The following is an 18,505-nucleotide window of genomic DNA, read 5'->3' as shown; positions in this document are numbered from 1 at the left end:
AATAGAGAAGAGTTGAAAATGACTTGTCGATGTTCTTGATGAACATTGCCAGACATTTACGGTGGTCCCCGTTGTGGTTCAGAGCTGTGTCTCGTGAACATTACTTTTCATAACTAGGTTTTCAGAATGCCATCTCTGAAAAAAAAAAACAAAAAAAACAACCAAAACACTTCAATAAGGCTTGCCTAATTAAAAACGAATCTTATTTATTCTATTTAGGTTGTGCTTTTCTTGATGAATTTAACTTATATATTTTTTTTTCTCTTTAGCATTGAAAGTGCTTCCAAGAACATTTGTTATCCAGCATGAGACTTGGGGGACTATAAAAATTGGCATAAAACTGCATTATAATTGGAATAACACTTGTGAAGAATGAGAGCAAAACATTTGCAAAGGAATTATTTTAATGCAGTTCATAAGAGTAAAATAAGACCGGGGGTAGGGCTTTGTTCGGGCCTGTTATGCTTCTGAATACTATTCTTCGCCTGTAATCAGAGCCTGTTTTTTTTCTTTTCTTTTTGCTTTTTCCCTGGGGATTGAACCCACGGGAGCTCTACCTCTGAGCCACATCCCCAGCCCTTTTTATTCTGTATTCTGAAACCGAGTCTCACTAAACTGCCCAGGCTAGTCTCCAGGTTGCAGTCCTGCCTCAGCCTCTGAGACACAAAGGACAGTCAGTGTAGGCAGTAAATGATGGGGTTCCAACAGGGAGATGGGGCTGATTCCACGGGAAGGAAATCAATGCTAACAGGCCCAAAGCCCTTCCCCTTCCTCCTCACCCTGTCGCCACGGTGACCCACCTCCAGGGAATCGTTCCTCCCGACAGGGAGTTGGAGGGGCCCTTAGCTGATGCCTCCTGGGTGCCCCTTCCTGCCCAGGACCACTCTGCCTTTTGGCCCCCCTTTGGTCAGGTAGGCAAGATCACGGGAGAAGGGGGGTGTGAGAAGGAAGGAAATCTAAAATGCATACAAGGGGCAGGACACCCCCACTTCTTTGGATGTCAGCTCTGGATCCCCTCTTCCTCCGGGAGAAGTCCGTCTCTGTCCCATCCTTTCAATAAAGGGAACTGTCGTCAGCAGTGTGGATACCAGCCGTGCGACAGTCTTACATGTCTCTTAAGTCTGTCAAATTTGGGCTGGGGATGTGGCTCAAGCGGTCGCGCGCTCGCCTGGCCTGCGTGCAGCCCGGGTTCGATCCTCAGCACCACATTCAAACAAAGATGTTGTGTCCACCGAGAACTAAAAAATAAATATTAGTCCAGCTGCAGCAAAATAACCGGGGGGTGACGAACAACCTGTGTAGATTGATACAGCAGGAGAGGGAGCCGTTTATTGTAGGACAGGAGGGGTATATATACATTCCACACAGCTTATCTTAATTAGCATAAACTAGATACAGCAGTCAACCAATAAGGAATCTCCACTCTTAATGGCTCACTGGAGTTACTTCACAAACCACTCCCTCTGGCATTTTGCCAGGCTCCATCCAGACTTGTTTACAGACTCTAACAGGTCTGTCCTGGGTGTGAGTTGTAGGTGTGCAGAGGTGGATTGGTCCTGGGTGTGAGTTGCAGGTGTGCAGAGCTGGGTCTGTCCTGGGTGTGAGTTTCAGGTGTGCAGAGCTGGATCTGTCCTGGGTGTGAGTTGCAGGTGTGCAGAGGTGGATTGGTCCTGGTTGTGAGTTGCAGGTGTGCAGAGGTGGATTTATCCCGCGTGTGAGTTGCAGGTGTGCAGAGGCAGATTGGTCGCAGGTGTGAGTTGCAGGTGTGCAGAGATGGATCTAGACTGGATGTGAGTTGTAGGTGTGCAGAGGTGGATTTGTCCTGGGTATGAGTTGCAGGTGTGCAGAGGCAGATTGGTCACAGGTGTGATTTGCAGGTGTGCAGAGATGGGTCTGGCCTGGGTGTGAGTTGCAGGTGTGCAGAGGTGGATTGTTCATGGGTGTGAGTTGCAAATGTGCAGAGGTGGATTGGTCCAGGTATGAGTTTCAGGTGTGCAGAGTGGGTCTGGCTTGGGTGTGAGTTGCAGGTGTGCAGAGGCAGATTGGTCCCAGGTGTGAGTTGCAGGTGTGCAAAGATGGGTCTGGCCTGTGTGTGAGTTGCAGGTGTGCAGAGGTGGATTTGTCCTGGGTGAGAGTTTCAGGTGTGCAGAGCTGGGTCTGGCCTGTGTGTGAATTTCAGGTGTGCAGAGCTGGGTCTGTCCTGGGTGTGAGTTTCAGGTGTGCAGAGCTGGGTCTGTCCTGGGTGTGAGTTGCAGGTGTGCAGAGGTGGATTTGTCCTGGGTGTGAGTTGCAGGTGTGCAGAGCTGGGTCTGGCCTGGGTGTGAGTTGCAGGTGTGCAGAGGTGTTTTGGTCCTGGGTGTGAGTTTCAGGTGTGCAGAGCTGGGTCTGGCCTGGGTGTGAGTTGCAGGTGTGCAGAGCTGGGTCTGGCCTGGGTGTGAGTTGCAGATGTGCAGAGGTGTATTGGTCCTGGGTGTGAGTTGCAGGTGTGCAGAGGTGGATTTGTCCTGGGTGTGAGTTGCAGGTGTGCAGAGCTGGGTCTGGCCTGGGTGTGAGTTGCAGGTGTGCAGAGGTGTATTGGTCCTGGGTATGAGTTGCAGATGTGCAGAGGTGTATTGGTCCTGGGTGTGAGTTGCAGGTGTGCAGAGAAGATTTGGCCTGGGTGTGAGTGTTAGCTGTTTAGAGATGGGCTAGGGTTTTTCTTTCCTTTTTCTCTGGTTGACTTCCTTGTGTTGCTGAGCGTAGTTCTGGTAGAAGGCTTGCCTCGCATGCTGAAGGCCTTGGTTTCAACCCAGTACAGTTACTACAAATCCACGTTGCTCTGCTGTAGCTTCAGTCTGCAGAGGGCTGCTGGGCCTCTCCCTGTGTGGCCCCGAGTCCTTCAGGATTGAGGTCCAGGGTCTCAAGGGTGATGAAGGACGCTTCCTTAAGGTCAGACCACATGGATCGTGGGTGAGGTTTACCGACCAGCCTGGCAGCGCCCATCAGCCTTCACTGGCCTTGTCTGGATTCAGGTGTGAGGCTGGGAAGCCAGGAGACAAACGCAGCACCCTCCAGGTGTCAGCATCAGTGGTGATGGCCTGTGGTCAGCCTTCTGCAGGATCTCGTGCAATCACAGCTGAACGTCTGGGGAGACGCAAAGGTCGCCTTTTTCCAGTTGATCTTCAGAGGATGAATGGGAGTGCCTCCCTCCATGCCAGTTTGGGGTGATTCCTGAAAACACTTATGATGGCTGTGATTTTTTAATTGCTTTTTAAGGTGCTTCCTTTTCTCGTGACTTTCTGGTCACGAGCAGAGACTGCAGTTCCTTTGCTCAGGCCCGTTTGTCATGTGGGGCAGGACAGGTGACGTGGTGGTTCCCGTCCAGAGCAAGCTGTTGTTGGAGGGTGCACAGGGCTACCTTCTGGGAGGCGGCTCTCCAGGATAGGCACAGGTAGGAGGAATGGCCTCCTGCTGAGGCCTCTGGCTGGATTGGCCCTGCCCAGTGCTTCCTGGTGTGCGGCCTCCCGTAGCTCCCCACCACCTCCTGGTAGGACCTCTGTAGATGGTCTCCTTCTGGCCCTCCAGGGCCTGTGTGCCTGTGGGGGACCACGCCGGGACTCAGCAGGGGAGGTGGCCAGCACAGAGGAGAGCTCAGCTTGCAGAGGGAGCAGGTGCCAGGGAATGTTAGGGTTTTGTTTGACTTTGATCGCCATCTCTGAAATCGTCCTCTGAGTCTTCACAGTATTCAAAGGTGATAATTGATTAATTGACCCAGGCATTGGTCTAATCATTGAGAAGAATTTTCAGGCTTGGGGGTGAAATCTTCTCACGCACTGCCCTGTTTAAGGCCGGATTGACCCGTGGACTCTGAACCTGGTGTGCTGACTCAGAAAAGCTCATGGAGATGATTTTCTGATTTGGTTCTGACTCTAAACAAAGCTGACTCGGGAACACGGTGCCCGCTGTGGCCTAAAGACGCTTGCTGTTTGGCTGTTGGGTTTATTAAACGTACTTGGTTTGAAGGCTGCTTTTTGCTTATTTACTTATTTTAAATTCTCCTGGTAGGGAGCGAGCTCGCCTGCTTGCTCCTTTGTTACTGGGCTACTTCACACGGTCAGCCTCCCTCTAGGCCCTAAAGACAGAACTCCAGACTAAAGGGCCACTTGGAGACCATGACTCTTTGTGTTGGGAGACAGATTTTCCACAACCTCACTCCTCCTGCGACTTTTTTTACCTTGCCAGTATTTAAAAACAGTGTTTGCTGTTCATTTCCGTCCCCTTCCCCTCCCTTGCCCAGCCCAGTCAATATATAAGACAGTTGCTCGGGAGGCGGCCAGTTTCCAGGGTGCAGTTTTGAAGTAGCTCTGTCTGTCTGCAGGGCTGCTGCCTAACCCAGTCTTCCCTGGGCCACCTCCTGCATGGACAGGTCATTAGCGCCTCTGCCTGGCAGGTGGGTGCCTCGCCACACAGGAGTGGGGTCACACTGCCTGCAGTAAGGTCAACACTGCCTGCTGGGCTTGACCAGCATCTCCTGCACACCCAGAAGAGCAAGGGGGCAGGCGCCTAGCTTCCCCTTGGGGTGCTCGGGCGCGGGGTGCTCGGGCGCGTGTCCTGGGCCAGCGGGCCTGGTGTCCAGGTACGCTGCTGTCTGAAGTTTGCTGTTGCCTCTGTTTTCAAAGTTGATCTGAGAGCACTTCACACCCAGTGGGAAGTCAGACACATGTGGACGCTGCTCTCCTTTCTGCTTGTTAAAGAAGAGGAGGAGGAGTTTAGCTGCCAACTCTGGACCTTTCTTTTTCAGATGCAAAAGAAATTGTTTTAAAAGCGCAAATACTAGCGGGAGGAAGAGGAAAAGGAGTCTTCAACAGTGGCTTGAAAGGAGGCGTGCATCTCACAAAGGAGTAAGTGGAGGTCTCCTTCCTGTCCTGGCCCAGCCCTTAGGGAAGTCACTGGGAAGGAGGGATGGGTGCAGGCGGGAGCAGGTAGAGGAGCAGATTCCTGGGGGGGCTCTGGCAGTGCTGCAGATGTCCTTCAGAGAATCCACGCCACCTGCACTCACAGAATCCGCTCACAGGATTTGTGGTTTTCTCACCCATATGCTACCTGCTTAGCATTGCAGAAAAAATCCTAAAAGGATTTTCCTTCCCTAACTGGTGGAAGTGACCTTCCTCTGGACAGTGGTGTTGCTAAGTCCTGGCAGTGATGGTCCACCTTCGAGGACCTGTGCAAACTTCATATGACCTCTATGCGTCTCAGACTGGTGCTCACGGTGACTGTGCATGCAGCGGGGAGGGGACAGGGGTCAGAAAGCGCTTCTGTTTCATTCAGGTTTGCCCTTACCTTGTGTTCTCTGTGCGCCTCTAGTGCAATGCCAAGCCCGTGGCGGATGGGTGGAGAGACTAGGGATTCTGTGAGTGGACAGTGGACCCTGGGCAGGGTGGACGTCAGGGTGAATGGACTCTGCTGTGTGGTGCTGTTCAGCAGACATTGATTTTATTTTTTTCCCTTTTCCTCCCTCGTAGCCCTAAAGTTGTGGGACAGCTGGCCAAACAGATGATCGGGTACAACCTAGCAACAAAGCAAACCTCCAAAGAAGGTGTGAAAGTCAACAAGGTAAGGAGGTCCTCTTGATGCACGCGTCAGCGGCAGAGCCACACCTCAGTGCACACGCTGGGGAGCCCTGCTCTCTGGCAGGAGCGCAGTGCCTTCTGGAGCTCGGTGACCCTGGGGAGGGAAGAGGCTCCTCTAACCTGGACTTGTTCTTGACCCTTGGCCAGTAGCTGCATCAGTTGCTCAGAGTCTGAGCCTGGTTTTCCTGTGCCGGACATGGGTGTTCTGCTCAGCGCTGGAAGGGCGGACAAGGACCACCTCGGGCTGGCGAGGAATGCGCTCCCACCCTCACCTGGGTATCCTGAGGACCTGCCCCCTTATTCTTTAGGCGTCCACCTTGAGGTCATTGCCATTTCCAGCTTCCCTCTTGCTGGGGTCAGTTGTATCATGGCATCTGCTGGGGCAGCCAGGGCTTTGAGTGCCTGCAGGAACTCACCTCAGAAGAGAAAGCCCAGGAAGGCAGCGTGCCTCAGCCAACTGTGGATGGGTGAACTGCAGGGCCGGGGCCAGCCCCACGGTCCTGCCCATGTCCTCCCCTGGCCATTTCCCTCAGGCAGGTGTGGGAACCAGTCCCCCTGCCCACAGCACCCAGTGCAAAGCAGACAGGGAGGACCCCGCTTGCTCAGGGCAGCTGTCGAGGACGTGAACCCGGTAGCCTCTCCTGGCCCTGGCCCTGGCCCTGAGCGTGGCAGGCCCATCCTGACCGTGGATGAGGGCCTGCTTTGTGGGGAGCAGCTGTCCCTTCTGTGTCAAGGCTGATGGTCCGTCAACGTGCTGTATTTGGGGACGCTGGTGGGGTGTGTTCCATGTTTACTTTCAGAGATTTTTAGAAACTTTTTGACGTGCCTAAAAAAGATACCCAGGTAGTTCTTAGTGTGCCAAGGGTGGTCTGTCCCGCACAAAGGACCCTGAGCTGGGGACAGCACGGTGACTGTAGGCCACGATAACTTGCCTTTCTGCAGGTCGAGGGGCAAGAGCCAGCCAGGGTGGGCATGTCCACTGTGCTGCCCTGAGGGTGCTCCCTGCCTGCTCCTGGCTGGGTCTACAGAGCTCCCCGCACGGCCCGTAGATCTCATCGTGAGATTTCCTCTCTCTCACTCAGACTTTGCAGAGGGCATAATTCGTGTTTTTATTGGTAGGAACTCGTTGTTTTACGTGGGCACATGGGATTTTTAGATCAGCGTTTGTGATACTTTTAAAAGCACATAAAAGTGCACAGAGCAGATTCGCACTCTGTCGAGGTGGCGTCCGCACAGACTTAGCCTGTAGATCAGTTCCTGAAGTACTAGTGTAAGTGGGGTCATTGCTGGTATATACTCCTAGAGTGAGTCATCTTATTTATTTCTTATTTTTTTAAACACTTATTTTTTGGTTGTAGTGGACACAATACTTTTATGTTATTTTTATGTGGTGCTGAGGATCAAACTCAGTGCTTCACGCAGGCAAGCGCTCTACCTCTGAGCCACAACCCCAGCCCAGAGTGATTTATCTTTGACAAGTCCTCCCCCCGCCACACCCTACACTGGCAAAGTGATAAACAGTGTGAAGATTTCTAATCATTCAAAAACGCAAAGCAAAGTCAGAGTTCCCTGTGTTCTCCCCTGAGACGTAATCGCCAAATACCATTTCGGTCCTTTCCTGCTGTGAACTGTCGTCACACCCTAGAGCAGTGACCACCACGGCTCGTGGACCCCAGAACCCATCTCCACGGCAGTTGAGAATCCGTCTTGTCCTTCTTTGGGGTGCAGGTTCCAGGGAACCAGCTGGTGGGTATTTAACCGTGGGGGTCACTCGTTTGGAGGGTCCCCGGTGCAAGTTCTGGAGGCTCTTATGTGAGTGGAGGCCTGGGCATCTTCATGCCCAGGTCTGTCTTCACAGTCAGCAGAGAGACTCCTTAGAGACCCAGGTCCCAGGCTGATGCGCCTGGGGGTTTCCTGCATGCTGAGTCCACTGCCTCTTCCTGATCCATCAGCGGTTGAGAAGCCAGGGAGCCAAGCTGGCCTCAGGGGTTGGAGCTTCACTGTGCATTCACTCTGCGGCTGGGTGGGATTTCCTGAGAAGACTCCGGGGGCCCTGGGATGAGACCCTGCGGTTTGGCTGGGTAGCTCAGGGGTGTGTGCTCTGCATCCTGGTGTGCCGGGCGCGACACTGGTCTTGGGACCCAGCCGTTGAACGTTCAGCAGTGTCCAGCGATGGTCTGTAAGAGACTGTCCTACTTGTCAGTGGGTGGGAAGAGGGCTGTTCCTTTTGCAGTTCACTGGCCACCGTCACTGCTGAGTACTGCTCTGTAGGAAACGTAAAGACCGGGTCTCCTTTTCCTCTTGCTGCTTCACAGTCCTGTTCCCGAGAGTTTCCACGCTGGCACTCCTCTGCAGGGCACGTTGGAGGAGCGGGGTGTTAAAAACAAAGGAAAAACACAGATTTCTTGGTCGAGCAGAGCAAAGAGAGGCGGTTTTCATCCGGGGACTCCAGAATGACTGCCTGTGCCCATAACCACCTTCTTGTAACTCAGGAGGGCGGTCTCCCTGGGCTTCTGCTGGGAGGAGGGTCTGCAGAGGGCTTCGGCTCTCCCTAAAGTTCTCGGTCATCCTGAGTCCCAGGATGGCATCTTAGCATCCCAAACTGGTCTTTGTGTGAGATCTCTTAATCATCTCTAGCTACAAGCATCACTGTCCTGGGGCCCTTTCTCAACAGAAGAGCTGTGTGAGACAGCGGCTGCTCTTCACAAGGGGACATTTGGTGGGGTGCAGGGGGCAGCTGTCAGCATTCCAGAAGATGAAGTGGGGGACTCGGGGACACCCAAGACCAGCAGTGTTGTGTTGCTGCTGAGACCAGCCCCGGGGTCACTCGGCGCCAAGTGACCGGAAGTCACGCCACACACCCACGTGCTCCTCTTGCATTTTGTGCCCATGAGATGTCTTCCGGTGGCTCGCCAATCTCCTAGAGAAGTTTTTAGAGAAGTAATGGTCTTGATTTCTTAAAATGCTTGTCCTGGTGTTGATGCGCAGAGGTGAACTTCAGATCATCTCTGTGGACCACAGGTTGCTACTACACATGGCAAAGAAAAAGCACAGAGCAACACGCCCTGCTGTCGGTGTCCCGCCTCTCCTCAGGAGAGCTTCTGAGGGCTCTGCGTTTCCCCGGCCGAAGGAGAACCGGCCCTGAGGGAGGGTTTGACTGGCCTTTTTTTATTTTAGTTTTTTTGGAGGTACCAGGGATCGAACTCAGGGGCACTGACAACTGAGCCCTGTTTTGTGTTTTAATTAGAAACAGGGTCTCCCTGAGTTGCTTAGTGCCTTACCATTGCTGAGGCTGGCTTTGAACTTGTGATCCTCCTGCCTCAGCCTCCGGAGCTGCTGGGATGACAGCCGTGTGCCACCGCACCTGGCTCATGTGTAGGCTTTTGATATCCATTTTTGAACCATCAAGTGAAATTGAAAGAAAGTATAAAATGAAATAAAACACAGTGACCCAAGGGACAGAAGCGTCTAAACGTGGAGCAGCAGAGACGTTGTAAAAGAGCCTTGCTGTGGTAATCAGATTTGGCTTTCCACCCAGGAAACCTGAGCAGAGCCGTGTGGAGATGCCCGTACCGTTAACACCCGATTAAAACAGTGCTGCGTCTCCGGGTTCTTCTCAGTGGCAGGATTGCTCAGGGAAAGCGAAAAAGGGAGATTCAAGTGGGGAGTTCCTTGAGGCAGACCGAAAACCTGCCACCTGAACAAGGTGGCAGACCAGTAAGGGGATGGCAGGGAGCTCCAGAGAGCAGACGCTCAGGCGCCCGAGAGCGGCCAGTTTGACCTGGGCAGCAGAGTGTCCAGGTCCCAGGCGGAAGCTGCTCAAAGCTGCACGAATCTGACTTTCCCGCCTGTGTGCAGGTGATGGTTGCTGAAGCCCTGGACATTTCGAGGGAAACCTACCTGGCAATTCTGATGGACCGGTCCTGCAATGGCCCCGTGCTGGTGGGCAGCCCCCAGGGGGGCGTTGACATTGAAGAGGTGGCGGCTTCCAATCCAGAGCTGATTTTTAAGGTATGCTTAATTGCCTGGCCATGCCTGTTCACGGACTGTTATGACGGACGTCCACCTCCTGGGTCGGCTCTGCCCTGGGTGGCCCTGCCGTGCACACACTCTCTCCCGGGACACCGGCCTGACCTGGATGGCTGTGGGTCAAGCAGATCCTTCCAAACTCCAGAGCTGTCTTCTCCTTCCCGTGCTTGGAACCTTGTCCCTTTTATTGGTCTTGAGACTAATTTCAATCAAGAGATCTGCAGCCAGATCTTAAGAGTGAGCGAGTTTTTCACCAGCCTCACTTTTTCAATCAGTGAAATAAAATGGGGTGACTTCTACCCCATGAGACTGTGAGTGTTGTGTGGGGTGAGGGGCCTGCGCTACCTCTCAGCCCACCTCAGCTACATAAGAAAATGTAGACCCATAAACCCACTTCTAATGTGGGTTCTCGGGGTCAAGACCACATTAAAAATCGAGCAGAATGTTCACTCTTTCTTTTAGAAAATCATTTTCCCCTTTGGAAAGGGGAATCTTGTTTCCTGAACCTCTTGGGCTGTGACTCACACTCTGGTCATTGTTGTTGTTAAAATATTTTTGCTAGTATTGCACATGTAGGTGACTGCCTTGGACGTTGGGGACTTCACCCACAGGCTTGCCAGTAATACCCCAGTTACCGGGATCTGAACCAGTCCCATTTACAGGAAATGCTTATTTTTGTGGGGGAATGGCAGTTTGTAGGGTGAAGTGTCGTGAAAAGTTCTCATCATCAGTACAGTGTTTGACTCAGAGATAACGCTGAGCCTGCGAAGGACACCTCTGACCGTAACTGCAGCGGGAGGCAGGAAAGCCCTGCTTTGGAAACCTTCCAAAAGATGTCATAAAAATTAACTGACTCAATATTCATCAGTGCCATCTGTGTAGTAATTAGAAGTGAAAACTGGCATTGGCCCATGCTGTCAGCAGGCGGCCTGGAAGGATGATATAGTTTTTGGAAGGGCTGTTCCATAGACGGCCTGCTAATTAAAACACACCCTATAGGCAGCTGCAGCCCTGAGCCGGAGCTCTGGAAAGGAGCGCTCTCTAATTACTCATTTGCAAATAAATACTAAGCGCTTTCTTTTGGGGGGTTGTAAATCTTCTCACTTGACTGTCTGAATTTGTTCATTTGATTTATTTTGACTAGGAGCAAATTGACATTTTTGAAGGGATAAAGGACAGCCAAGCCCAGCGGATGGCCGAGAACCTGGGCTTCGTGGGGCCCCTGAGGAACCAGGTAGGTGAGCCACGGGAGGGTGGCGCGCCCGACCTGCCCAGGGTCACTCGGAACCTCCTTCCCTGCCTGATGTTGTGACTGCCAGGAGGAGGAGGTCCTGGGGTCTCCCAGGAGGGTGTCCTGCCGGTGACTGTGTGAACCTGTGGGTGTGCGTGGCATGCCACACGGGGGCACACACCTCGCTGCTGGTCCCGCCACCTGCATGGCGTCCAGTCCGGCCTGTCCCATTCCATCTGTGCCACGGGGTGGTGGCTGCTGCCTGGGGTTGTGAGGTCCAGCCTGGTGGGAGAGGGTGCTCATCATAGTCCTCCGTACAGTCAGTCCCCAGGCCGGGTGGAGCCCCGTGGTGGAGTGCCCACCTCCAGTGCAAGGCTGGGGCTCCGTCCTGCTCCTACAGATGCCGGTCAGTGGTGGTCGTTGGTAATAGCACCTGCTGTCCTTCTGAAGCTCAGCAGCACGTGGGGTGGATATTGGTAGTAGGAGGATCAGCTGAGAACCTGCTGTGACGTTAGGATGCATGCTGCTACAGTAGCAGGTACCTACCCGCAAGTCACTAAAGGAGGCACAGTAACAATATCCGCTGGCCTCAAAGACAGCACTTGTCCCCAGAGCGATGAGGGACAGAGTCTGCATGAGCCGCCCCTGGCGCCCTGCCTCTGGTCCAGCCCATGAAGCCTGACATTGCGTTAGGTGGACAAGCTTCTGTATCCCACCCAAGTCATAAGGAATGGGGAAACTCTCCCTCCCCTGTCACTCAGAGGCCACCCTAATACTAGGGTCTGTGCTCCACAGCCTGGCGCCATGTCATTGTAGTGCCGTTGTCCCTCCAAGGAGGACTTGTCAGGCCCCAGGTCAGCAAAGTCTAGCCGAGCTCACACTCGTCGAAGGAGGCGTGGCGTCTGAGTGCAGCCCACGCAGCCTCCCACGCCTTGAAATCCTCTCTGGACGGCTCAGGACACCCACACAGAGCAGGGGCCACTGTGTCCTGTGGTCAGGGAAGAGGACAGCACAGAGGCCGCCTGCTCTCCAGGGATGCTCTGTTCTCTCAGAAGGCTTCACCTGCGGCTGGTGGCGGCCATGAATCCACGGATGTGTGACTGTAGGCCAAAGGCTCGGGTCTCACCTCCTTGAGCAGGGCCACCTGAACGCTCAGGTCTCCTCACCTCCTTGAACAGGGCCACCTGAAGGCTCAGGTCTCCTCACCTCCTTGAGCAGGGCCACCTGAAGGCTCAGGTCTCCTCACCTCCTTGAGCAGCTCTAGGCTCAGGTCTCCTCACCTCCTTGAGCAGGGCCACCTGAAGGCTCAGGTCTCCTCACCTCCTTGAGCAGGGCCACCTGAAGACTCGGGTCTCCTCACCTCCTTGAGCAGGGCCACCTGAAGGCTCAGGTCTCCTCACCTCCTTGAGCAGGGCCACCTGAAGGCTCAGGTCTCCTCACCTCCTTGAGCAGCTCTAGGCTCAGGTCTCCTCACCTCCTTGAGCAGGGCCACCTGAAGACTCGGGTCTCCTCACCTCCTTGAGCAGCTCTAGGCTCAGGTCTCCTCACCTCCTTGAGCAGGGCCACCTGAAGGCTCAGGTCTCCTCACCTCCTTGAGCAGGGCCACCTGAAGGCTCAGGTCTCCTCACCTCCTTGAGCAGGGCCACCTGAAGGCTCAGGTCTCGTCACCTCCTTGAGCAGGGCCACCTGAAGGCTCAGGTCTCGTCACCTCCTTGAGCAGGGCCACCTGAAGACTCAGGTCTCCTCACCTCCTTGAGCAGCTCTAGGCTCAGGTCTCCTCACCTCCTTGAGCAGCTCTAGGCTCAGGTCTCCTCACCTCCTTGAGCAGCTCTAGGCTCAGGTCTCCTCACCTCCTTGAGCAGGGCCACCTGAAGGCTCAGGTCTCGTCACCTCCTTGAGCAGGGCCACCTGAAGACTCGGGTCTCCTCACCTCCTTGAGCAGCTCTAGGCTCAGGTCTCCTCACCTCCTTGAGCAGGGCCACCTGAAGGCTCAGGTCTCCTCACCTCCTTGAGCAGGGCCACCTGAAGGCTCAGGTCTCCTCACCTCCTTGAGCAGCTCTAGGCTCAGGTCTCCTCACCTCCTTGAGCAGGGCCACCTGAAGGCTCAGGTCTCCTCACCTCCTTGAGCAGGGCCACCTGAAGGCTCAGGTCTCCTCACCTCCTTGAGCAGCTCTAGGCTCAGGTCTCCTCACCTCCTTGAGCAGGGCCACCTGAAGGCTCAGGTCTCCTCACCTCCTTGAGCAGCTCTAGGCTCAGACGTGCTCTGCACTCTGCGTACATTTGTGTGGTTTTTTTTACTGTCTCGAGAAGTTTCATGGTGACAGTGGCAGGAATGACGAAGTGGAAGGAGACCTTAACAGACACGTGAGTTTAATGAAGGATGGTGGCACTTACTGAATACACAAGTGGATGCCCTGGGAAAGCAGAGGGGCCCAGGATCGCCTGGGAGTGACCCTCGGGAGGAGAGAAGGGACAGGAGTCAGAGCCTGTGAGCTGATGGCCACTTCTGGCCCTGCCTAGGATGCCAGGAAGCGCCTGCTGGAGGGAGACACCGGAAAGTTCCGGGTGTGTGCTGCAGTTGTGGTCACTCTCTTGGGATGAGGCTTCCAGGCTCACGCCACCCGCTGGACGCTCAGGGCTCCTGCGCAGCTGGTCGCTGACCACATCTCTGCCACATCGCCCCTTTGACAGTGCCCTTGGTGGCAGGCACCAGGGCTGTCTGCCTCCTTGGCCTCACCTGCCCGTCCGCGGTTGGCATGCCCATGGGGAGTCCCCGTTGCCAGAGCCAGCCCTTCACCACAGCCGGGGCTCTGACCCTCTGGCTCACTGCTGGGTGGCCTGCCACCACAGAGTCCTGGGCACGATGTTAGCTGCCCCAGGAGCACTGCCGTGTGTGGGCACAGCTGGGGCTAGGCCTCCAGGCCGTCCCTCATGAGAGCTCTGGGGTGGTCAGTGGGAGGGGGCCTTTGGGGAGGCATGAATCTGGGGGGGGGCAAGCCCTGCTGACCTGTGTTCAGGCTGGGGCTGAGCAGTGGGCAGCCTGCAGAGGGCAGCCCAGCAGGAAGCACATCCTGGACGCCCTGCCCGGCTCTCGAGAGAGGAGGCTTGTCCAGGCCTCGGGGATGCAATCTCACGTTCCCAAACACGCCAGCCTGAGCTGGTCGGGCAGGGCCTCCCAGGACACGGGGTCGTCTCCTTCACCAGCTCTGTGTGGGGTCAGTCGGGGAGAGGAAGCCCGATTTCTCTTCCATTGCCGATGCCTTGAAAGGCTCAGCTCCTGCTTTCTCAGCTGCTGGTGCGAACACTGGGGTGTGCTCTCTGAGCCCTGGGAAGAGACCGGGAGGAGTCAGTCTGCTGGCAGAAGACCCGGGACGGGAGGATGGAGGGTGGAGGCTGACCTCAGTTGGGAGCTGCTGGGTTTGTGCGTCCGGGGACACCCAGGGTGTTTGTGCAGCAGGAAGGACACGTGTGCAAGTGTCCAGGGAGGCCATGTGCAGAGCCGCGGTGGGTCTGGGCATCCTAGTTCCGCCTGCTTCCTCCAGCCAGCAGGTCACTGGGCCGTGCCAGGGAGGCAGGTGCACCCAAGGCCAGGGTTGAGATCACAGAGCTCCTAGTGGCCATTGGTCACCAGTCCTGCCTCAGGAAAGGTGATGAGGAGCCCACAGATCCAGTGTGACCTTGAAGGTCACTTAGTTTTTGTCTGGGGCGTTGCTGAGGCATCTGCAGACCCCTCATTGGTGAAGGAATGGTATAAAATGACTGTCTGATGACTCTACCTCTGTTTTCCCGTGATTCATGCCTATTGCCTCCGAACTGTGGTTTATTGATAATAACAAAAATAAAGATGATGTCTTGCCTTGTAAATCTGCTAGATATCTGTTCCTGCCGAAAATTCATTTTGGCAAAAATCTGTTGACAAAGCTAAAACCACGGCAAGCTGGATGTGACTAGACACAGACCAGTTTCTCAAGCGTGTGCTTGCCACCTTGCAGTAGACTCCTGTCCCAGAGGGTGCCCCGCACCCCCTCACCACCCCTGCAGTGGACCCCTGTCTCAGAAAGATACGCTGCAAGACTTGGTGAGGTTTTCCTTCGAATATATTTGGTTTTAGGGATTTGAATTTTAAGTTGCTCAACCATCAGCCTTAACGTAGTGTGCACTGGTAGCGCAGGGAAGACACACTCTTCTGCAGGTGGTGGTTTGGAACTTGGAAGGTGGACGCCGTCTTAACTGACCACACCATAACCTGCAGGTGGTTTCTTTCACGCTGTGTAGCTTATTTCTAGACTTTTGAACATGAGGAAGGCGGGGGAGCTGGCTCACCTGGCTGTGCGCCCCTCCTCCCCGTCATCACCCCTGCTCACGCTGACTGCCATCTGTGGTCCCCCTCACGGACCCCACCATGGAGGTGTGTCAGCCCAGCTCACGGCGTGTGACAACCCAGGTCACCCAGCCCCAAAACCTGTGCTGCTGGATCCTAGCAGTGGCCTTAGTGGCTGAGGCCCAGGCTTCCTGTCAGGTGAACACAGGCTTGAGGGGCTCTGGAGCCACAGCCAGGGGTGCCCCTGTGACAGGCAGAGGGACCCCGGGTGGCAACCCCATGGAGGCGGTTTAGCCTTCAGTGGAAGGTTCTGACCCATGCAGAGTCAGGTGAACTTAGGGCGTCGTGCTTAGAAATAAGCCGGTCCCTACAGGAGTGTGCATGTGAGTGTGCATGGGAGTGTGCATGGGAGTGTGCATGTGAGTCCATGGACATGAGGGGCCCAGAGGAGTCCCCGCCACAGAGCCGGGGCCGTGGCCACCAGGACCGGGAGGAACGGTGGCTGGGAGCTGGCCAGTGGGTGTGTCAGTACACTGGTGTCCCTCTAAGGAAATGCCCTGGGGTGTGAAGACTGTAGGAGAAGCTCATTTGGCTGATGGTCATCTGTGAGGGCCTTCTGGCTGGCAGAGTCCAGAGGTGTTGCTTGGCATCATGTGGCCAGGGGCAGGGAGCGTGTGTGGGTCCTGGGTCTCTCCCTCTTCTTACCGAGACCAGGATTCCATGCTGGGGCTCCCCCTCGATGACCACCCAGAGCCCAGCTCTGCACCAGGGTCACAGTAAGCTCCAGCCCTCTTAACACCTAGTGTGGCACCACGCTCCACCAGGATCCCTAGGGGACAGAGCGTGTCCTCACCCGCGTGTGGGCCGTCGGTGGGGGCTGCAGTTCTGGAGAGAGGGTGCCCGGCAGCGTGGATGTGACTGACAGGGGTCAGGAACCCCACGTCCACCTAACTCTGGCCACAGCGGTGAACTTTGTGTGCTGTGTGTTTCACCACAGTTTTTTAAAAAAGGTGCTTCTGAAATGCTGGGGTCAGATGTGGAGGGGCCAGCAGGTGCCCAAGAGGAAATAATGCAGGCTGGCACTAAGAGCAGAGTGTGGCAAGGGGGTGCCCTGGCTGGGGACAAACGAAGCCCAGGCTGGGTAATGACCACCCTTGACCACGATGGCACCGTCTGCGTGTTGTGTGGGGGCTGTCCAGGGAGAGCCCTGCTCCTCCACCGCGTCCCCCACGTCTGGCCCCCGGGATGTTAGCTGCAGGACCAGGCAGGGGGTGAGTACCAGCTGAGAAAAGGTGAAGAGAGAGGGAATTTTAAGCACGCGGGGGGGGGGGCGGGGGGGGGCGGGGAATGAAGCCAGGGCCGTATTAGGGGAAACAGGAACTTCTCTGCCCTTTGTGGTGGTGCCGTCAGGACAAACGGTCGATTTGGAAGCATGTTGGGACTGGGCTGTTTAAGATTTCATCTTCCTGACTTGCAACAATTTCCATTAGACACTTAGAAATTGTATTTCACAGAGTGTGGTGTGGATTGATGACTATAATGGTGTTCTCACTCCTGTGTAATAGGAAACAGTCATCCTCGCTCACAATCACTGCACACTGACTTAAAGAGAGCCTGTTTGTTAATGATTGCAGCGTATACAGTGGTCCTCCTTGTTTGAAAGGGACATGATAATTTGCAGAAAGATTAATCGTGTTTTCTAATTGCACTGAAAATGTTTTGTGTTCCTGATAATAGTCTCTTCTGATGTCTGGAGGAAAGTTGAGCAATTCCTTCTAATGAAAAGCAGTAGAAATTAAAATAATCATGCTTTTCCATTTTTCTCTTCAAAGACCTAACTAAAAATGAAGACATAATTCGCTGTCTTTAAGGTTTCGCTAATCGAGAAAAATACATTTTCTTTCGCTGCTTTGGAAGTAATTCTGTTTCACTTGCTCACGTTTAGGCTGCAGACCAGATTAAGAAGCTGTACAACCTTTTCCTGAAGATCGACGCCACTCAGGTGGAAGTGAATCCCTTTGGCGAGACTCCCGAAGGACAAGGTAAAAAACACGAGAAGTGAATGTGTTGTAATTATTTATGTAAACTATAAATCAGATTTCACAAGGGCTACGGCAGCCCCTCCGCATCCAGCCCCTGGAGTAGTAGGACGTCCGCGTGGTTCCACATGCACCCCGGCCCAGCTCAGCATTTCAGCACTCGCATTGTTTGCAGGCACCTGGAGAGCCCTGGAGGAAGCTGCTTGTTTGACTCTGAAACGCGTGTGTACCCCTACACAGACACTGCCACACATGCTGGCGCTCACCCACACATATGCACTCACAGACACATGCGTCCACATGTGCACACACCTGCACGTGCAGACGTGTGCAGACACCCTGCACTTACAGACATGCACACAGGCATCTCCAGGCCTGTTGCTGCTGCGTCTCGTGAGGGGATCTGGGTGGGGCTGGGAGCTTTGCTCTGTGTGTAGTGAACGCACCTGCTGTTCCAAGACCAGAACTTCTGAAGCTCTGTTTCCCCTAAGCCTGGGAATGATTCCCTGGTGTCCCAGGCTGACGCACATCGCGGTGGAGCCCTGCCACTCTGCAGCTGAGCTTCCTCGCACTGCCTGCTTCAGGGCTTCTGCTTAGGGTAGGAAGTGGCACTTCTGAGGGGCAGATTCCTCCTTCCCACCAAGTACGGAGGTGCATAAGTAGCTGTTTTATGTGTGGGCATCTGCCCTTGTGCCGTGTGTCCTGCCCACACTTAGGGTCTGGTCAGTGCTGGCTGATTTGGTAGCAGAGGCTTGTGACTGTTGGGTAGTTGGGAGGAGTGGAATGGCAGGTGGATAGGACAGCACACCACAGTGCAAGTCCATGTCCTGTCTCTCGGGTTTCACCCACATCTGGCATGGCGTGGGAAGTCAGTAACTAGCCACTTCCTGTTGAACTGTCCGTGGGTGAATCTCTGTGTGTGGACCCGTGTTGTGAACCCAGGGGTATCTGCAGTGTTTCCCCCAATGGAGATTCTGTGGTCAGACTCAGAAGAGTTTCAGTTTGTCCTCGTAGCCCAGAGAGGCCTGGTACAAATTCAGGACCTACCGTGTTCTGGCTGTAGACCTGGGCACACACCTGCAGAAGCCTCAGATGCTCTTATTAGAACAAAGAGGTGAAAACAGCACTTGTCTCAGAATGCTTGTGAAAACAAGGTGGGCTGGTGTCCTGTGTGAACGTTCAGCACCAGACGCCAAGTCCGCCAGTCCCGGCGTCCGTGAAATGGAGTGCCTCTTCAGGTCACGCAAGAGGAAGCCTGCATTTTGGTTGGCTCTTT

The 18,505-nt window shown here is 54.6% G+C and overlaps 1 protein-coding gene across 2 annotated transcripts in view; it reads left to right on the top strand.

Moving 5' to 3' along the window:
• The window catches only part of Suclg2 (succinate-CoA ligase GDP-forming subunit beta), a 260,069-nt gene that overhangs the window by 124,253 nt on the left and 117,311 nt on the right, over positions 1-18,505 (top strand). The window contains exons 3-7 of one of the 2 annotated variants that reach the window (XM_077106196.1): positions 4,781-4,880; positions 5,502-5,592; positions 9,468-9,620; positions 10,783-10,872; positions 17,136-17,232. In XM_077106196.1, the coding sequence (XP_076962311.1) occupies positions 4,781-4,880; positions 5,502-5,592; positions 9,468-9,620; positions 10,783-10,872; positions 17,136-17,232 (531 nt within the window). The remainder of the gene's footprint in view (positions 1-4,780; positions 4,881-5,501; positions 5,593-9,467; positions 9,621-10,782; positions 10,873-17,135; positions 17,233-18,505) is intronic. The other variant, XM_077106197.1, reaches the window with a different exon arrangement.

This window comes from Callospermophilus lateralis, chromosome 20 (assembly GCF_048772815.1).
Source record: "Callospermophilus lateralis isolate mCalLat2 chromosome 20, mCalLat2.hap1, whole genome shotgun sequence".
NCBI lineage: Eukaryota > Metazoa > Chordata > Mammalia > Rodentia > Sciuridae > Callospermophilus > Callospermophilus lateralis.
Note: the sequence above shows the minus strand (reverse complement) of the source record. Positions and strands in the feature narration are given on the sequence as shown.